A 20600-nucleotide genomic window follows, 5' to 3' on the forward strand; every position below is an offset into this window, starting at 1 on the left:
AAAATATTATTGGGACCGGACTCTAAACAAATAAGGAATTTTTATAAATTACTTTTGGGATATAAGCTGTTTGAAGAGCAAGTGAAAGACCCCATGTTGACCTGGGCTAACAATTTAGGACATAACATCGACCTAGATACTTGGCAAACAATTTGGGATAGGAATAAAAGGATAACACTGGCCTCATCGTATAAAGAAAATTTATTTAAAATGTTTTACCGATGGCATCTTCCCCCAGCCCGCTTAGCAAAAATGTACACAACAGCATCTCCCAAATGTTGGAAGTGTTCTGAAGAGATAGGCACATACTTCCACACGTGGTGGTCTTGCAGTAAAACACAAAAATTTTGGAGAATGATTTGGATTTGGCTGAAAGAAATATTGAAACAAGATCTGGAGTTTAGTCCAGAACTTTTCTTGTTGGGAATCACGAAAGAGAAATATCCTAAAGATGTGCTATACTTAACGATCCATATTATCACAGCAGCTAGAATATCATTTGCGCAAAAATGGAAAAAGAATGAGATCCCAGGACAAAAAGAGGTTATTAGGAAAATTTGGGATTGCGCTGAAATGGACAAATTAACTTTGGAATTAAAGAATAAAGATCAATCAGACTATTATAGAATTTGGAACAAATTGTATCTTTGGATGGATAAAAAGAAAGGTCTCTATTAGGTTTTACAGACTAGCTCACTGTTTTAAATATTGTGGTATTTCACCGATTTGTAATCTAAGTGTATTTAAGTGTATTTTTGATGTACATATATACATGTATATATATATATTTAAACATTGTAGACAAAAAGGTTTGTCAGCTCGCTGGTACTGTGTCCAATGTTTTTAAATAATAAATTTAATAAATTTAAAAAAAAAAAAAAAAAGAAAAGATAGGATGGTTGCAATTGGTGTGAGTTCAAGTAATGTGATACAGGTAAGCCTTGATTTAGGACCAGTTGTTTAGCAACTGTTGAAAATTACAACAGAACCCCCCCCCCAAACTAATTATGATGACTGCCCACTCCAACCCCTGCAGTCATGTGATCACATTTTGGGTGCTCAGCAACTGGTCTATTTGCAGCATCCCGCAGTCTGATTTATGACATTTTTGCCGGACACCAATGTTTACTTCTAGTTTTCAGCAAAAACCACCCATAGCGAACAATGGGTTCACTTAACAATTGCAGTGGTTGCTTTCCAACCATGATGTTCATTTAATGACCACCACAAAAGAGGTTATAAAATTGGTCACTTGATGACCCATTTTATGACAATCACAACTTATTGCCAGGCCCAATTATGTTCATAAGTTGAGTACCTGTATTTGATTTAATGTGAATTGTAAATTGAAACCAGGTTGCATTTAATGCAACCCCAAATTCAATGCACAATTGAGGCTAGGGCATCCACAGTTGCTGTTGGGGTTTTAGACACTGCTGATCTTTGGGTGTACAAAATGGAGAAAATGTAGACTTCAACAAAAACAGTACAAGGTGGTTTTTTGTTTTTTTTTAAAAAGAGGCTTATTACATTGGAGCAAAAATTTGATATAATTGAATAACATGAACGTGGTCATAGCAACACTAAAATAGAATGAGATGCCTGAATCTATTGTAGAATTTTATTTTTTATTTTGCTTTCTATAATTACACTGTGACTTTGTAAATCATAAATTTAAATTAAAAACTTGTTTTATCCTTCACTAATATTTTATTTATATGTGTATAAAATTTTATGTTTAAAAATTTTTATTGCCTATTTATGTCAAGCTGGAACTAATTATCATATTTTCCATAGAACTGTCACTTGGTTATAGTATGGATTTGAATAATGTTACCATTTCATGGGTTTAATTATCTGCACTTACCAAGACCTACCCTGTATTCAAATGCCATACCTTTATGCCTACAAAAATCAGAACTATGAAAGCAAAGGTGACCTATGACACTACCTGGAAGCTAAAGTTGGATTTTGGAGAAGCAGGATTGGAAAAGTATTGACACTTGAACTTTTAAGTGTTGGAGAAGACACCTGAGAATACCATGGTCAAATAACGCTGGATTATTGAACAAATCAACCCAGAATTTTCAGTAGAAGCAGAAATGAGCAGGTTCAAATTATTCTATCTTCAGATCATTTATAACTTGCAATCATTCACTCCATTTCCTCCGTTTTCCTTATTAAACATAGCTTTCTTGATCTTTGAAATATTTAGTTTCAAATCTATTCAACATTTTCTGCAAATCATTGGGGTTCTCAGTCAATGGCAGAACATCATCTATATTTAAAAGCACTTGCCCATACATATTTGCAACACCATATCTTTAAACATCACTCTCTGCATTCATTTACAAAATATATGATATAATCACGGGATGATGGCGTATCCTTTTTTAATGTCATCTTTGTGTTGAATCATTTACAAAATATTTCATTTATTCTCGTGCATGTTTGACTTTCACCATGGCCTGCTCACCAACTTCAAAACCACCCTTCAACTTTATATTCACTCAAATATTCCTTAATTCAATCTTATTCATTTTCTCATACTCTTTAAATCAACAAACTTACAAAACATCTTTTTTCTGACATTTCTCATGACAGTTGAGCAAAAATTTGGACTGTACGTCACCTGCCTGATATACATGGCACTGCACTTCTTTTTCACTTCTTGTACCTTTCTGTCACTTTCTGAGGCAATTACCAAAATCTCCCATGTAGTTTTTGTATTTGCTCCTATCACTTTTCTCTTGGTTAAAAGAATACTAATGACACTCTTAAAATCATCAGGCACAAATGCACTGTTTGCACATATGTGAGATATGATGTACCTTTTCTCTGTTAATAAAACACAACCATATTTTAACATTTCTCCACTTGCTGTACACCTGCAGCCAACATTTATGTAGTATCTAAGACTTTATCTTTATCCTTTTTTACTTGGATACTAATATTTATTTGTTTCTATCCCATTGCTTGATAGATCGCTTTGATTCACGTACCAATGTTTAAATTCTCCCTCCAGGCCTTCTTAGCTTCAGTCACATCCCAGATCACGTCACCACTTTTATTTTTCATTCCATTCACTCTGTTGAAACCTCCTTGTTTAGCCCACTTCACTCACTTTCAAAAAGGTTTTTCATCACTTGATTTTTCACTCTCTCTAAGGTACTGTGCACTGCAGAAGGACACACCCAGGAAAGTCACTTAATCAACCTAAGAAAAATAATGGAGAACAAAACATGGCATTTTGCTATATAGAGGTGTACCTTGTTAATTATGTATCCTCATGGCTGTTGGTTTTGCCTTTGGATCTCTTAGCTGCTCTAGTATTCTGGAGCTTTTTCACTCTTGTAATGCTTTGGTCGCCTTTCTCCTCCTTGAGAATACTTAAAAGGTGTCCTTAAAATCTATCCTCACCTTTTAATGTTGAAAGAAATTCTCCCTTTCCAGTGAAAGGAACACTGATTTAACACCCTTGGTAACTTCTCACAGCAAACATAGGTGTTTCTTTTTTCTTTGCAGATTTTCAAAGAGCAGTCTTCCCAACTGTGCATGAAGCGTGTCAAAATAAATAAATGGTCAATCTTCCAAGCTTGAGTGATAACTGTAAGGCTATGAAGGACAATTTCCTATTTCCTGCCAGTGAGCTACCCTATCAAAGGTGAAGATGAAAGGTTCATCAAGAAAAAGAAGAGTATATAGCTTTTTCACCTCACATTCTTTCCCAGAGTGACAGAATAAAAAACAAAAACCTCGTAACACAAAACTGCTATGAAGGGAATAATAAAGATGCTGAAATTGTACAGGATTGGCAATTGTGTCATAAAAACTTAGCCATTTTGACAAAAGTCTTCAGGATAATGTAAGCCTCTGTCAATATTTCACGGTCAGGGAAAGGAGAGGTATAGCCCTGCAATAACTGGAAGGACCCGAAGGCTTTCCCACTTGGATTAATAAATGATTAATAAATAAATATAAATCCTGCCAAACTCCATTTGCTCACTCCTCATCTTAAACTAACTAGGAGGGCAATGTATTAGTTATGTCACGCAACAGGAAGCTTGTTTAATGGTGGCTTCCGCTTATATAAGCAGACAAAAGATTGCAGCCTAAGGCTCATTTTTACTTTAGCCATTATAAATTTAAGTGTTTTGATTTCGTTATAATTTACGACTTCACTTTCTAAGACTTTGCAACTTTTATGGAAAGGCCATCTTATCTTCTGTTGTCCTTTGTGTTCTTGATTTCATATTTGGGGCTTTGCAAAAGGAAACCCCGACTTCTAAGGAATCTTATTTGGTTTGATGGGTGCCTAATAACATGCTAGAATACTAGTGATTAGAAGCTAGGAAGATACAATCACCGATTCCTTCATTTGCTCAGGACTCCCTCATCTTCTGCCTGAATGGAAACTCACAATCTTGATTTGTCCCTGAAAGTAGGTCACTGGGGAAGCTACGCTACTCTCCCCCAACACACAACAGGACAAGGCCCCTCCTGGCAAATCCTCTTGCTTGTCAGTTACTTCAGTATGAGCATAATAAGCATAATAAGCCAGCAAATTGAAGAAATTTGCCTTGCCAGTTTGCTGGTGTTTCTGGCCTAGGCAGGGTTCGGAGTTCAAGGCCAATGGGTGAGAGGAACCATGAGGTAGGAACACAGGAGTCTGGGGTAAGGTGGTCATTTTCCTACAGTCAATTCCATAGCTAGGGATGTCACCCTGACATCCTTGACCCATGCTGTGACAAGAGAAACTGTTTGGGTACACGCTGTAGATCCTCTTACAGGGAAAACGGTAATTATTGAAAGTCTCTTGCCACACAAAGGAGATGAAAAAAATAAAATCAAAATGGTTTTGTAGTCCATCTTTAATTTCTACAGACATATTACAAAATTTAGATGAGGGCTTAAGGGCACAGTGAAGGAAGAGGAAAAGACAGCAAGTGACAAGACATCAAGTGTGAAAGTGCTGCATTGGCAGAGAAGGCCACAATTTGGAACAGGCAGGTGGGTGTCAGGGAGACCATGCTAGTAATCTAAGGAAGGGTGCAGGTGCCAAAGGGGGGCTGAGGAAAAGAGAGGAGGAAGGCTTGAAAAATGGGAAGGCTTGAAAATAGAGTTGGTTTTGCCCATCAATGGCAAACTAATGTATAAGAAGGCAACCCCATGGAATATACTGTACTTTAGGTGCTTATGGCTGAAATAACCATGCAAGCCAGTGATTCATCATCAGCTCGTGAACTCATGTGTAATGAAAGGGACGGGCAAAAAAAAGACTTGGTGGCCCATGAGAAATTTGAGTGTGGAAGGCTGCCTTTTGTCAGTAGTAGTGTCCTGAAAGCTGCATCCCGTGGCAGTGGTGAAGGTAGTAAGCGTGAAGGGGCAGGTCAGAACAAAGACAGGGTAAAGCCACATATTCCTTTATATTTTAGAACACCCAGTATGCTTTTCTTCTTTCTGATACTTTCTTCTCTTTCCACACACCCAGACATCAGTCTGTGAGGGAATGGACAGACTCCAGTCCCTTGGGATCTATACTGATTCCTTGCAGTGGCATTTGGAATTAGACTAACTGTGATCTTGCCTTCCAAAGTGTCTTTCTGGAGGCTTCTCAGTTAGGGCTTTGTGGAAATTATCTGGTGAAAAGTGCATGCTTCTCCTTTTCCCTGCTTGTCTGTGGGACCTCCTTTTGGATAATTATTCCCCCTGCAATGATTGCCTTTGGCAGATCTGCCATTCCCTCCTTCCCATTGAAGACAGGATGATACAAACGAGATCATCTAATGGCTGATCTGTCACTCAACAGAGACAGGGCCATAAATTGTAAACTGGACCAGTGCTTGATAGAGGAAGTTGGCTGTGGTTCTGAAAAGCTTCTGGGTGATAGGAAAGGAAAGGGCACAGTGAGAATCATATAAAACCAGAAGATGTGGGCATGACATAACATATCTCTTTATTTTTCTGCTCTCAGAGCTTAAGGGAAGTTGGATCGTATACATTTATTTCTCGACTTATGATCACAATTGAGCCCAATGTTTTCATTGCTAAGCAAGACAATTGTTAAGTTGTGACCCATTTTGCAACCTTTTTTGCCACAGCAAATCACTGCAGTTTTTAAGTGAATCTGGCTTCCCCATTGACTTTGCTTGTCAGAAGCCAGCTGGGAAGGTTACAAATGAGGATCACATGACCCCAGGACACTGCAACTGTCATAAGTATATGACAGAGGTTTTTTTTGCCCAAGATGGAGGCGGTCTTCGGCTGAGCTCTGTGAGCTCCACGACAGGCTTTTGCAGTTTGGGCAGTTCGGGAAGCCCAACGGAGGCTCGGGAAGCCGAATGGAGGGTTGGAGCAGGGAACAGCTGGCGGGCACCGCTTTTTGCAGCGCGGAGGCCCCCCCTCCGGAATGGCAGCAGCGGCCGGGAGACCATGGTGGCCCGAAGATCGGCCACAGCCACAACCTTAGCACCTCAGTTGGAGACCAGAGCAGGGAGCAGCTGGTGGGCGCTGCTTTTCTGGCACGGTAGCCCCCTCCCCCGAATGGCAGAAGTGGCTAGGAGACAATGGCGGCCTGGAGTTCGGCCGCGGACGTGGCCTCAGAACTGCAACTGTGGCGCCTTGAATCCGGGGCTTCGGGTGGCCTTGCCCCCCCCTGCAACAGCAGGAGCGGCCAGGGAGATTATGGCGGCCTGGTGATCGGCCGCATGATGGTGGGTGCCGTTTCTTACGATGCAGCGACCCCCCCCCAGAACGGCAATCTGGAATATAGCGGCCTGTAGAACAGCCATGGCCACGGCTCTGGAGTCAGTTGTTTGCGGCGTGCTGGTGTCGCGGCCTGGGCAGTGTGGCCTGTGGCCAGCCGCTGCTGCGGCCTCAGGGAACTCGATTTTGGGATGGCCTGGACGCTTGCAGCTTGGACTGTGGCGGTGGGCGGACCCGCTGGCTGCCAACCGACGTTTATTTTCCATGCCGCATGAGCCCTTAATGATATGGCCTCGACCCCTCGTCAGGTCCTCCTGCTCACCTTTAATTTTATATCTGAATGGGGGAGGACTATGCATGCCCCTGGAACATCTCTGCCAATGGCACCATCATGTGACCCATCTGGGTCGGCTTGGCTGGACATTTGGGCATGGTTATATGCCCCTGCTCCTGTGGCTTCCCCATTAATTGTCCGGGAGAACCCGGGAACTGACCGCGGTGAGAGAGCAGTTTTGGATCGGCCATCAACCACCCCACTGATGTGAGAGATCAGTTGGGGTAGGTTTATCCAGGTGGTTCGTACTTTGTCTACCCCAGGCTGGACATCTCCCTTAAGGACGGGCCCAATTGTTGGGACCCCGAGAGGTGGTTGGGCATAGACAGGGGCCTCTAGTGGAAATGTATTAAGAGGCCCCTGGTATGTTTTTTAGCCGGTTGTTTTAAGGGGTTAGGGAGGGAGGGGGATGGTAGGGTTGGGCGGGAATTGGGGGGTGCCCCACCAACCAGTTGTCAGTCTGGGCCTGAGATGGTTCCCGGCGAGATGGGGTTGGGGACCTCTGGTTTTCCCAGCAGCAGGGTGGGGTTTCAAATCCCCACGACAATTGGGAATGGCAGCAGGTGGTTACGCGGAGAGCCATATCAACACCTGGGATCACACCCCCGCTGTCTTCAAGCGGTGGCATGCTCCGACCCTCCGGTTAGTACCCGTTTATCCAGGGGTGAGGGGGATCAGGCCCCTGAGCTCAGGCTGCTGTACTTTAATGCTAGATCCGTTGTGAACAAGGCTCCCCTCGTTCGCGACCTGATTGAGGAGGAATGCGCAGACCTGGCATGCATTATGGAAACCTGGTTGGGCTCAGAGGGAGGTTTCCCTCTGACTGAGCTTTGCCCTCCAGGTTTCCGTGTGCTTCACCGGCCGTGGGCTCAGGGCAGGGGCGGTGGGGTGGCGGTGGTTATACGGGAGACCTTATGTCCGTGAGAGGCCACTGTCGTACAGATAGCTGGGAGTGAGTCACTCCTCCTGAGGTGCGGCCCTGGGGTTCAGTTGGGCTTGTTGCTAACATACCTGGCGCCCAGCTGTGTGGCAACGGCCCTGTCCGAGCTTCTCGATGCCCTCTCAGGGTTGGCGGTTGAGTTTCCCAGACTTATAGTTCTGGGCGACTTTAACCTGCCTTCCCTGGGAGGGTCATCAGAGTTGGCTCGGGAGTTCATGACCTCCATGACGGCCATGGACCTGACCCAAGTAATTCAGGGTCCGACTCATGGAGGGGGTCACACTCTCGACCTTGTCTTTTTATCTGGACAGTGGTTTGATGATCTGGGAGGGGGCTCGCCAACTATTGTTCCCCTGTCATGGTCCGATCATTATCTCCTGCAGTTGGTCTTCCGCTATGCCACCCCTCGCTGCTGGGCTGAAGAGCCGACCAGGTGGTTCCGCCCCAGGCGCCTAATGGATCTGGAACGGTTCCAGACAGCGCTTGGGTCTATACCTATTTCCCTCACTCACAGTCCGGTCGATGCCTTGGTGGATGCCTGAGAAAGGGCTGCCACCGAGGCGCTCGACCGTGTTGTACCCTTGTGACCCCTGACCCTTGTGACCCCTGATCCTGGTAGGCTCCATAGTTTTCCGTGGAGCTCCAGGAGATGAAGCGTCAGAGACGGGGTCTCTAGAGAGTTGTTGGAGATCCAGCCAGTCTGAATCTGACCGATTGCGGTTAAGAAACTCTACGAGGTCTTATCTCGCGGCGATGATGGTGGTGAAGTCTAACTACTTCGCTGCCCTCATCGTGTCCGTAGATAATCGCCCAGCCGCCCTGTTTAGGGTGACTCGCTCCCTCCTTAATCAGGAGGTGAGGGAGGAGCCCTTGCAGGGGCGGGCCAAGGAGTTTAGCCAGCATCTGACGGACAAAATTGCTCAGATTCGGGCCGGTTTGGATTCTGACTGGGCAGAGACTGACGGGGGGAAATCGAGCGGTCTTGAGAATGTTATCTGGAGTGAATTCGATCCTGTGACCCCAGACGAGGTGGACAGGATCATGAGGAGACTGAGTTCCACCACGTGTTTATTGGACCCGTGTCCCTCCTGGCTTGTATATGCAGCTCGGGAGGAGACACGAGGCTGGTTCCAGGCAGTAATAACTGCTTCTTTGAGGGAGGGTACCTTCCCTGCCGCCTTGAAGGAGGTGGTGGTGAGGCCCCTCCTCAAGAAGCCTACCCTGGACCCGGCTATTTTGAACAACTATCGTCCGGTCTTCAACCTTCGCTTTCTTGCGAAGGTTGTTGAGAGCGTGGTGGCGCATCAGCTCCCTCTGTTCCTGGAGGAAGCTGATTATCTGGACCTGTACCAATCGAGCTTTAGGTCTGGGTACAGCACAGAGACGGCATTGGTCACACTGGTGAATGATCTCTGGCGGGCTCAGGACAGGGGTTGTTCCTCTGTCCTAGTCCTATTAGACCTCTCAGTGGCTTTTGATACCATCGACCATGGTATCCTACTGCGGCGTCTCAGGGGGTTGGGAGTGGGTGGCACTGTTCTACAGTGGTTCTCCTCCTACCTCCTGGGCCTCTCGCAGTCGGTGTTGACGGGAGGGCAGAGGTCCGCCCCGAGGCCTCTTGTTTGTGGAGTTCCTCAGGGGTCGGTCCTCTCTCCCCTCTTGTTCAACATCTATATGAAGCCGCTGGGTGAGCTCATTCGTCGTTTCGGGGTGGGGTATCGTCAGTATGCTGATGATACCCAGCTTTTTCTTTCCACCCCGAACCAACCCAGTGATGCCCTCGATGTGATGTCCCGTTGCCTGGAGGCGGTCCGGGTTTGGATGGGGAGAAACAGGCTTCAACTCAATCCCGCCAAGACTGAGTGGCTGTGCATACTGGCGTCTCGGATCAACCAGTCTTTTCCATCGCTAACTATGGGGAGTGAGGTGTTACCCCCCGTTGATAGGGCCTGCAACTTGGGCGTCCTCCTGGACTTATGGCTCAGTTTGGAAGATCATATAGGAGCCGTGGCCAGGGGGGCTTTTGCCCAGGTTCGCCTGGTGCGCCAGTTGTGGCCCTATCTGGACCGAGATGCCCTACGCACAGTCACTCATGCGCTTGTGACCTCCTGGATAGACTACTGCAATGCTCTCTACATGGGGCTGCCCTTGAGGACCACTCGGAGGCTTCAGCTGGTGCAGAATGCAGCTGCGCGAATTGTGATGGGAGTCTCCCGATACTCCCATGTAACGCCTCTTCTCCGCGAGCTGCATTGGCTTTCAGTTGCCCTCCGGGTGAGATTCAAGGTGCTGGTGATGACCTATAAAGCCCTAAATGGCATGGGTCCGGATTATCTCAGGGAGCACCTGCTGCCAGCCTCAACTTCCCATCGTCCTGTGCGCTCCCACAGGGAGGGCCTCCTCAGGGTCCTGATGGTCAGGGAGTGCCGGCAGGTGATCCCCAGGGGGAGAGCGTTCTCTGTGGGCGCGCCTGCCCTATGGAATCAACTGTCATGGTGGTCAGACTAACCAAGAAGGAAAATGCAGGGTATATATGGCATAAAAATAGAAAAATCGCCACCACAGGAATAGGGGGTGGAAGTCATGTGAAACCTCAGGAGTTTCAAGCTTTCCTTCCCAACCACAAAGGACAATTTAATGCATAAATAAGACTTCAGCACTGGTGACAATCTGAAAAGGGATGGTTTTTCAAGGAAGGAGATTTGAATTTTTTTTTATCTACTCATTTCAGTTAATGATTGATAAGCTAATTTATAACAGGAGCCAAAGTCTGCACAATGGACTCAGACCTCCATCACCTGCAACAGAACTGAGGAATGCCCCATGAGTCTGCGTGATTCAAGGTAAGATTTGCGAACCTGTAGAGGGGTGTCCAAGGAAAGTGGGATTAGAATGACAATAGGCAGCTTTACTCCAACCCGAAGGGGGCCATGGCTCCAAACCCCTCTAAGGAAAGTGCTCTGCGTAAAGAGCAAGTGCTAAACTTGCAAAATCCTTCAGGTTTAATGGGATGGTGTGTATGAGAAGTTTGTGGTAAGCCTGCCTGAGTTAGTGCAGATCTTGTATGGATTCTTGCTTGCAAAAGAGCTTCTTAAGGAACACTCCTGACTTAAACATGCTGGCAACAAGTATACTAGCCATACAATTAATGGAGTTTAGTTCATATAAGCTCCACCCAGGGTTGCTTTAACGGTGAGATGGGAAGCATATAAATCATTCGATATAGTATGCTCTTTTAGTTCCTGATGCTGACTTAATGAATTTTTTTTCCAAAGGCAGCTCTTTGCATCATTTTAAAGTCACATTTATCCTTAGTCATAGAGACTCAAATCGGCTTTTCCTAATTCTGTGTCTCTCTTCCAATAGAATAGCTAATATTTCTATGACGTAGATTATATTATCCAGCATAGGTATTGAAGATGCCCAGTTATATAACTCTTTTCCACCCCCATCCCACCTTATAGCATTTGATCTTTATGTATTTTAATAATGATGTACTTGAATGGAATTCACTTTGAGCAAATTTAGTATTTTCTATCATCAACAATTTGTTATGTAACACAAAACATAATGGCTGCCAGCCTAAGTGATTGTTTTAAAATACTGAAGCTTCCTTGTAGAAGATAAGCCTATGGCCAAAAAAGCCGCCTTGATCTGAGGTAGTATGTCCGTGATTGATGGATGTTGAAGGAAAATAACAAGAAGTGAGATTTAAATCTTGTCCCATTTATTCTTAGGGAAGTTGATCCCAGTTGAAAACAGTATTACGCCAGAAAAGACCTTTAGCCTGATCCAATGGCATTCTTATAGCATCTATTTTCTATTCCTGTTTCATGTTATTATTATTGTTTTGATGCTTGGATTTGTTCTGATTCATTTGATTATTGTTTGATTTATGGTCCCTAGGTAAATTAATCTTTCAGTCTTAATATTATCTTCCTAGGAGCCAAACAGTTTTTCTAAGTATAGAGCGAGTAAAACAATTTGCAATAGTGGCGAATATCTATAGCTCGGGTGTAGGATGAGAGTGAAGGTTCATTCTCTGAGCTTTTGGGTTGGTTTCTGAACGTTTCTTTACCTAGCCTGGTAACAAAATGTTCGGAAACGAACCTTTACCTCAAAGTACAACAATGTTGAGAACTCTCTTCCAGGAAAGAAACAGGTCAGGGATGAAGTATAGTTTCACAGCAGAATTGTGGATGTCTTGGTACTGAAACCCTTCTACTTTCCCAGGTTCTGTTATTCTAGTAGTTGTTAAAGGCTCAGTTCATCTTTTTGTGAATTTAGATTTCATCCTGTAGATTCTTTGCAGGAAATAAATATGCGGGGAATAATTATAGTATCATATATTAATGATTTTTTAAAAAATTGAATTTCCTGTTCTGCTTTATTATTTTGTAGTGTACATGGCTAATTCTTTTGTTTCCATTTACTTATTTTCTCATTTTAATATATTATTTTCCTATGATAGGTACTATAGTTGACGTTAAATTAACACTAAATTGTCGTAGCCCAGCTCAAATCATTAATCTATATCTGACGTTTGCTTGCTTTTATTTAACAATAAAATTGTAATTAAAAAAGAATGAGAAATGGCATTTGTTCAGGGTTTTTAGAAAGATGAGGTGTAAAATAGTGTGTAGGATTGTTATTTTCGGTTGAGGAACTGTCTCACAGATTCTAGAGGTGTACTTCTCCTTTGAATCCTTTATACCACAAATGAAGTATTGCACCTCCTGCCTCAGTTAGCTGCATAAGGAACTAGATTCCACCAGAGATCAGAGGTTAGCATCTCCACCTAGCAGGCCATTCTTTTCTATGTTACTATAAATAAATATCTACAATAGTTTTATAGCAGGCCAGAGTCCATGCCTATCAGGGATATTGACCTTTTCATCCTTCTGCCTAGGAGCTCCTAGGCTTGAGAAGGGATGTAGATTCATCAACAGGTTGAGAAGATCCCTCTTTAGCATTCTACCCAAGTGTATGTGATCCTCCCGTTCTTTTGCTCCTGTTCTGCAAAATTGTATTTTTCAGTACGGAGGACACCAAAGCATTACCTAGTTAATTTCTTTACTAGGAGGAATGTGGGCTGACATGTGTGACAAGGGTGGCCAGATGCAAAACAGCCTTAATTTCTACCGCTTTTCTCCCTTATGCAGCCATGGCATTTCAACAAGGAGACTTGCCTAGCAAACTGTTCTGTGTTCTCCTCTCTTGTACCCAGCTATTAAAGATGCAGAAGCTCAATGGGTTTTTGCGCTAGGTTACCTTAAAGATTGGATTAAGGAAACATGAACTAATTGTGGATGTAATGATTCTGTGCTTGCATTTCATGAACGATCTTTTTGGAGTGGCCTTGCAATCAATCTGAAGCTCTGGGATAATACCCAAATTCTCAAGGCTTTATTTAAGAAATGGGAGGACCCAGGAGCTGAACATCCTTTCAGGAACCTTCCAGGCTCCTTTGCAGAAAGTTCTTGTCATTATTAAGAGTAACTGTCATCTCTAGCCGTCCTGGAAACCTAACACACTGGTAGCCAACATTCCAATCCCGCACTGAGTAAAAAATGGACTCCAAATTTCTACTGCTTCAGAAGTATTTCATTAATGCTTTATTTTTCTGGAAGATATTTATTTATTTATTTATTTATTTAGTTAGTTATATTTATATACCGCCCTATTCCCTGAGGACTCAGGGCGGTTTACAGGGAATTAAAAATCCAAAATACAAAAATTAAGAACCAAATTAAAGAATATTAAATTAACCCTGTAGTCAGTTAAAAAGAACCCCAAATTAAAAATTCCTCCTCAGTCTGGGCCCGAGAGCTCGAAGAGCCAGGTCTTCAGGCCCCGGCGGAATGATCGAAGGTCGGGGGCAGTTCTCAGCTCCACCGGCAGCTGGTTCCAGAGGGCAGGCGCTCCCACCGAGAAGGCCCTATCCCTGGGTGTCACCCGCTGGCAGTCTCTTACCGGCGGGACCCTGAGCAGACCCTCCCTGTGGGAGCGCACTGGGCGAAGGGCATTTGATGCCGGCAGCAGGTGTTCCCTCAGATATCCCGGACCCAGGCCATGTAGGGCTTTATAGGTGATAACCAGCACCTTGAATTTCACCCGGAGGGCAACCGGAAGCCAATGCAGCTCACGGAGTAGAGGTGTTACATGGGAGTATCGGGAAACCCCCATTACAACTCGCGCGGCCGCATTCTGCACCAGTTGAAGCCTCCGAGTGGTCTTCAAGGGCAGCCCCATGTAGAGAGCGTTACAGTAGTCCAAACTACTGTAACGCTCTTGAATACGTTTCAACAAACAAAATCTCCTCTCTCTGTGTGCTATTTTTACATTGAGTTTTTCCCTTTACCATCATCCCATTTCTTCTGGATCTATGTGGATAGGATAATTGTAAATTAGTCCTCTCTCTTTGGAGTGCATAATATGTGACTTACGTCATATATTTATTCTGCTTATGTTGGCAGTTTGGTAAGAGGGCATATTGAAATTCTGTGATAAACATAGACTCTCCTGCTTATAATGCCATAAAACATTATTAGAGATAGGAAGTTTCTGTTGCTAATGCAATTTAGCATTTATTTAGTCACTAGTACCACACCCAGAAAATAATTTTTATATAGTACTTGAGAGGCATAATAAAGCTATAAAATATGGCATATGAGTAAATCTACATTGCACACAATTTTCATTGGGATAATTTTTTAAAATGATCACCATTCTTGCTTTCTAAGGACAGCCATTTTCAACAACGAATGTGATCTTACAAACAACCGGGCCCTGGGCAGGATGAGCAGTTTTATTTTCAATACAGTTAATCCTTCCTTTCTGTTGTATTTGCAGATCTCCTTGCCTCAGCAGGATGCTCGGGCTTTCATGGGTAGTTTTCTCTCTATTTCTGACATTAGGTAAGATTTTCTGTGGAAAAGTTCCTCCCCCACTTCTATGCCAGTTCATGCCTGCTGTGACATTACTGAGGCTTGGCACTGCATGGAAGAACATCCTCAAGTGAGAATTATAACCTGGACTACAATTTGGTATATTGCAACCAGTAGGATTTACATTAAAGTAAACATTCAATAAATGAGAAAGTCACCTTGGTATTCAACCTCTCTTGAAGGAAGTGAAGGGAGGTTTATGGAACTATACATTTTCCAGTGTCTTTCTTGCTAAGACTAGACCATGATTGTTCTGGAAACCATGTTAAGAGTATTATTAAGTCCACTAGACTTAAGTCTATTCAGTGTTGGGAAATATTAAAAACTGTGGCAGAAGCTATTATGAGGAAATTCAGATGAAGGAAAAATTTAGAAGATTGGGTGGTGTGAGTGGGTGGGGATTATTTATTTATTTAGCGTATGACTGGTCACACACAGAATTAAAAGCACTTCATATTTACAAGTTAGAACAGTTAAAACAATTTTTTTTAAAAAAGAAGCAATTATAAAACCTAAGACGAAAACAGAAATAACATTTCAGAGTTTAATGTCAAGTTTGGAGATCCAGTCAGTAGCTGCCGTTGTTACACAGAGGAAGTCCTTAAAATCTCCTGGGTATCTTCTATTAGTGCATTCCCTCACTATATGTTGGATAGTCTGTGGGGGAGCCCTGCAATCACATTGTGCTGAAGGTGTCTTTTCCCATTTATACAGAGAATCGGCACACACCCCATGAGTCGTTCTAATTCTATTGTATGTCACCCATATGTGTCGGGGTAGATTAAATCCTGGAGGTATACTATTAGGATTAATATGCTCAGAAATATCTTGGGAGGTATAGCTACTCCATGCTTCCATCCACTTTTGTATAGTGCTCTGATTTTCGGCCAGCAGTTTAAGCGCTGTGAGGAGTGGTGGATTTCTTGACTTTAATCGACATCTTAAGAGATCAGAGGTGTAGGCATGAATGGGTAGAGAGGAGTTTAGCAGGATCTTACTATACTCCCGAATGAGAGCTTCTTGTCGTCGTAAGTGCGGGGGAAGTATGTGGCTAAGAACTGGTAGCCAGTGAATAGGTGTAGATTTTATGCACCCAGTAATTACTGGGTGGGGATTGTCTTTTGTGCATGAAATCCTAATTTTAGCTGACTGTCTTTCCTGCAGCATCCGCGAACACAGCTCCACAGTTCAACATGAGCAACAGGTTTGTGTTGCCAGAGGACACACCTATAGGTTAGTGATGGAGAAAGTTTTGTTTGGAATGCAGAAAATTAAAGCCAGTATTTCTATATTTGTCAATGGTATTTTTCATAGACCTTCCTAGGCTAAGACCTATAAATGAGACAGACAGTGGCTCCCATCATTTCAGCCAGTGGTTGTGATGATAGAGAAGCTATAAGCCTACGTATATTGAGGATGTGGTAAGAGGAATGTGGTAAAAGGACATGGCAATAGGGTTCCAAAGTCCCTCTAGACCTGGTTATGCTAGCAGACCTGGGCACTCCAGGGGATGCGTGAAGTGATGAGACGGCTCAGTTATTATTTATATCCCTACATCCATTATTCATTACTTTGGATTTTTTTATACTTTTTAATATTTTAAAAAATAATGTAATGATAATGGTTTTAGCTATTGTTTTAGTTTTGTTGTACGCCACCCAGAGTCACTTTTTGATGAGATGGGTGGCTACTGTATATAAATTAAATTAAACTAAATAAATTAGGAACCCAGAAACCATTCAGGCTTCTTTCAAAAGGTGTGACTTCAGGGAGACAATTGGAGGAAAAATTCAGTGACCATAAGAATCTTTTAAAACCAGGTATTTCTCTGATTGTTTCCTCTCATCTTCTCTGCTTCTGGCCCTCATTTTTCATTGCAGGGACCTTGGTATTTCAGCTGGTGGCAGTGGATGCTGAAAACGATTCATTATACTATAGCATTGAGGGTGAAAATGCTTACTACTTCTCAGCTGATAGTAGAACAGGCAACGTGAAGCTAAAGCAACCTGTGGATTATGAGGTAAAGATATGAAGGGACATAACCAGGGCTGGGCAGATGGCAACTCTGGCAATCTCCTTCTGAACAAGAGGTAGACCTCATTTAGTGACCACAATTGTGAGTGGCAACTCAGTCATTAAGTGAAATGATTGTTAAGTGAAATCACAACTGTATTTAATATCTTACTCCAGCTTTCCTTTGCTTTATGGACCTGCAAAGATTGTAAGTGTAAGAACTGGTCATAAAGTTACTTACTAGGTTCCTGGTGACTACTACACAAAGAGGTTTTTAAAAAACATTTTGGCAAAAAACATGAAAGTGATTTACCATTCCTTTCTTCTGGACTTTGGACCTTTTCAAAAATGTCTTATTCTGTTCAATAGCGTTTCTTCCCTGATGGTCTTCCATCCAAGTATTAATCAGGTTCAGTTCCACTTAGTATTTTTTCAAGGTCCATCAAGATTGGCTGGGCCCTGCCACAGATTGTGATCCCTGCAGGAATGCAAGTAAAAACTTTTCTTTCAAAAATATTGTTGTTCATCACTCCAGTACACATTTAAATACTGTAAGGATAAATAACAAAGGAAAGAAATGGTGGATGGCCATGAGAGTCATATTCATAAACCCCTTCCCCATTCAAGTGAAAGATATAGGTGGAAGAAAAATGTAAAGAAGTGTTAAAGAGATTCTTATGAATACAAGTTTTAATGCCATTTTAAACTGAAACCCTCAGAACAATAGCACACAGGAGTTACATTTTTTTTAAGTAAGTCTGGAGAAAAAGTATACTTGAAGGAAAAGAATAGCCTCTGGAGAATGGATGGAGTATGTGGTAATGCCAAGGGAGAGCCACAGTACTGGAAAAATCAGACAAATGACCCAGTTTTGTTCTGTTTCAACTGATTTTTATAGAACCAAGAAAGTCTCAGAATGAGGCCGAACCCTTCTCCTCCCTGCTTTTTCGAAGTGACCATAGTCAAACCCAGCTTCTCACTTTGCCTAATCTTTTCAAACTGATCTTCCCTGCCCCCACACAAAGGTCCCCCCAGTTTCAGCTAAACTAGAAGTGCGGAATTATGGCCAATTTATGACTTGTGGATTTCAAGTCCTAGAATTCCAGAGCCAGCATGACTGATCTAAACTATGGGTGTTCAATCTTTTTGCTTGCCTAGGCCACACTGAGTGAAGAGGACACACCTGATCTAAATCAAAGATTAGAAACCTTCTTACTCCCCTCATGGTATAGCCCAAGGGCAGAATCCCAAAAAGGAAATTGCATGAACCCTGATCCTAATGTTCTGAGAGGAGACAACAGAAAAATGTCCATTGTTTTTCTCCAGACTCACATACTTTGATCATATCCACCTCCAAGTCACCCTTTTTTAAGCTAAAAAGCTTTAAATGTTCTAGTTTTTTTCCTCATAAAAAAGGCATTCAGGGTCCCTGTTCAGATCATTTGAGCTGCCGTTTAGAATAATAGAATAGAATAATAACTTTATTGTCACTTTGAATGTACACTAATTGGCAATCATTAAAATGAAATATCGTTGTATTCAGCTCTCAAACGGTCACCTCAGTTATACGCTGTTTTACCAGGTTACTCTCATTTTCACAATATTTAATTTTTCATCTGTAACCAGATGAACATCAACGACAACTCACCCACCACACCTCCTTGTCCCATCCCAATCTGGGTTGGAGATTTTTAGCACAGATATCAAAGAAACATCACAGTACCTCACCTTTAAAGGTACTTGTCCTCTATACACTGTAGGCCAGCATTTTTCAATCTTGGTAACTGTAAGATGTGTGGCCACACTGGCTGTGGAATTCTTGGAGTTAAACTCCACAGATCTTAAAATTGCTAGTAGATTATAGTATCTTATATATAGTATAAACTGGGAGCAAAGTTTCCTGCAGATGCCTTGGACCTATCTTTCACTGTTGCCTATGTCATGTTCAACTTTTGAAAGTTGTATCCTTGAATATTAATAAGGGTCCAGGTTATTTATCCCTACTGTACAAGAGCTGCAAGAGCTGCAAGCAAAGTAGAAATCACTCATTGGAAATTAGTTATTGGAGTTTGTTAGCTTTCACTTGTCTGCAAATCTGGACTGAAAGAAAACTACTGGCTTAAATAAATCAGGGCATAATTGATTTATTGGATCTACTATATCTGGAATCATTTGCAGAAAAGATGGGAAGGGAATAATAGACGATGAGTAAGGGCATAAATGATTCATAACTGAGGCATCTCAGATAATCTGTCCTTGGGGAAGAAGTATTAATAAGAGATATGGTCTGGTTCATTCATCATTTAAAGTTCTAATGTAACTTGTCTGTTCTAAGTATTGCTTGTGAATCCAACCTTAGGTTATATAGGGAGGTGGACAGAACCTTGTCAGGATCTCATCTGTGCGAACTTGTTTGGTCCATTGTTCCCTATAATGTCCATGGTTCATGGAAGAGTGGAGGGTATTAAAAAGAATCAAGGGATATCTAGAGTCCTGCTGGAAAAAAAATGGGCTATGAGGCTGATCAGACATGTATGGTTTAGAACCATTATTAAGGCATACCTTGTGGCAATAAGCAATATAGCCAAGCAATACTTTTTTGTTCTTAATACATCTGCAGAAGCCACCTGACTGCCCTGTTTAAGATTACCCAGACCCTTCTAGGAAACGGGAGGGGGCAGAGACCTACTTTCAAGGCCACACAGAGTAATTTTTTATTCATCTGGCAGATAAAGTCATTAAGTTGGGTGCCAGACATAGGGCAAGTCCTGTGGAGATGCCCAAGGAGTAAACCTACTCAGTTAACTGGAAACAGTTTGATCCTATTGGACCAAAAAAGTGGACATGGTTCTTCAGATTGTAAATGCCCCCAGATATAAACTAGTTCTATGCCCTCCTGGTTGGTCAAGGCTGCTTGGAAGATAACATTTGGGTGAAGAGAATCTATGAAGATTCTCAATCATCTAGGTCATAATTGTTCCAATGGTGCTTTTTTCCAAATCGCAACTGGATTTCCTTTGATTTTCTTTTTCTTTGAAAACGTCTCACTTCTCATCCAAGAAGCTTCTTCTGTTGTTTTGATAATTGGGTTGTAAGTCATGAGCCCAGTAAATTCCTTCCTCTCCCCTTGCCCTAAATTTTTTGGAGGCAATCCCCTATTCACCCTAACAGAACTGAAGAAGCTTCTTGAACGAGAAGCAAAACATTTTCAAAGAAAAAAAACCCCAAAAGTCTAACTGCCATTTGCAATAAACCTCACGACCTGTGGGTAGGTCTGAGCAATAATGAATTCTTCCTTGATGGAAGTGGTATTTCAACTTCATTTGAAGGGAAGCGGCTGGGCTTCTCTCCAAGAAACCATTGCTGAACTCTGCCATTCTGGACAATTTTCAACCAGTTTCCCACCTTCTCTTTTTAAGGAAAGGTGGTTGAGAAGTTGATGGCACTACAACTCTGTAACTTCAGAGGGTATTGAATGAAATGGATTATCTGGACCTCTTTAAATCAGGTTTCAAGCCTGGATGTGGGACATAAACAGTACTTTTTTAAGATGATCTTTGGTGGGAGCAGGATGAAGATATGGCATCCATCCTTGTTCTTCTTGACCTCTCAGTAGTTTTTGATACCATTGACCTTTCTGATACCATATCCTTTTCAGCTG

General features: G+C 42.6%; 1 protein-coding gene and 1 long non-coding RNA gene across 2 annotated transcripts in view; both read left to right on the forward strand.

The window, feature by feature from the left end:
• The first annotated feature begins 556 nt into the window (after nt 1-556).
• On the forward strand, nt 557-3792 carry LOC308663346. The gene is made up of 3 exons (XR_014025367.1): nt 557-934; nt 1798-2110; nt 3526-3792. It is a non-coding gene; the product is annotated as an uncharacterized lncRNA (long non-coding RNA).
• Nucleotides 3793-6566: 2774 nt separating this feature from the next.
• Nucleotides 6567-20600, forward strand: part of CDHR2 (cadherin related family member 2) — a gene marked incomplete at its 5' end in the record, with an annotated part of 44369 nt that continues 30335 nt past the window's right edge. Inside the window, 4 exons of the mRNA XM_081319041.1 lie at nt 6567-6713; nt 14832-14896; nt 16091-16227; nt 16807-16946. Coding sequence (XP_081175167.1) covers nt 6567-6713; nt 14832-14896; nt 16091-16227; nt 16807-16946 — 489 coding nt within the window. The remainder of the gene's footprint in view (nt 6714-14831; nt 14897-16090; nt 16228-16806; nt 16947-20600) is intronic.

This window comes from Vipera berus (assembly GCF_964194415.1).
Source record: "Vipera berus genome assembly, chromosome: 2".
In the NCBI taxonomy this organism is placed as follows: Eukaryota; Metazoa; Chordata; class Lepidosauria; order Squamata; family Viperidae; genus Vipera; species Vipera berus.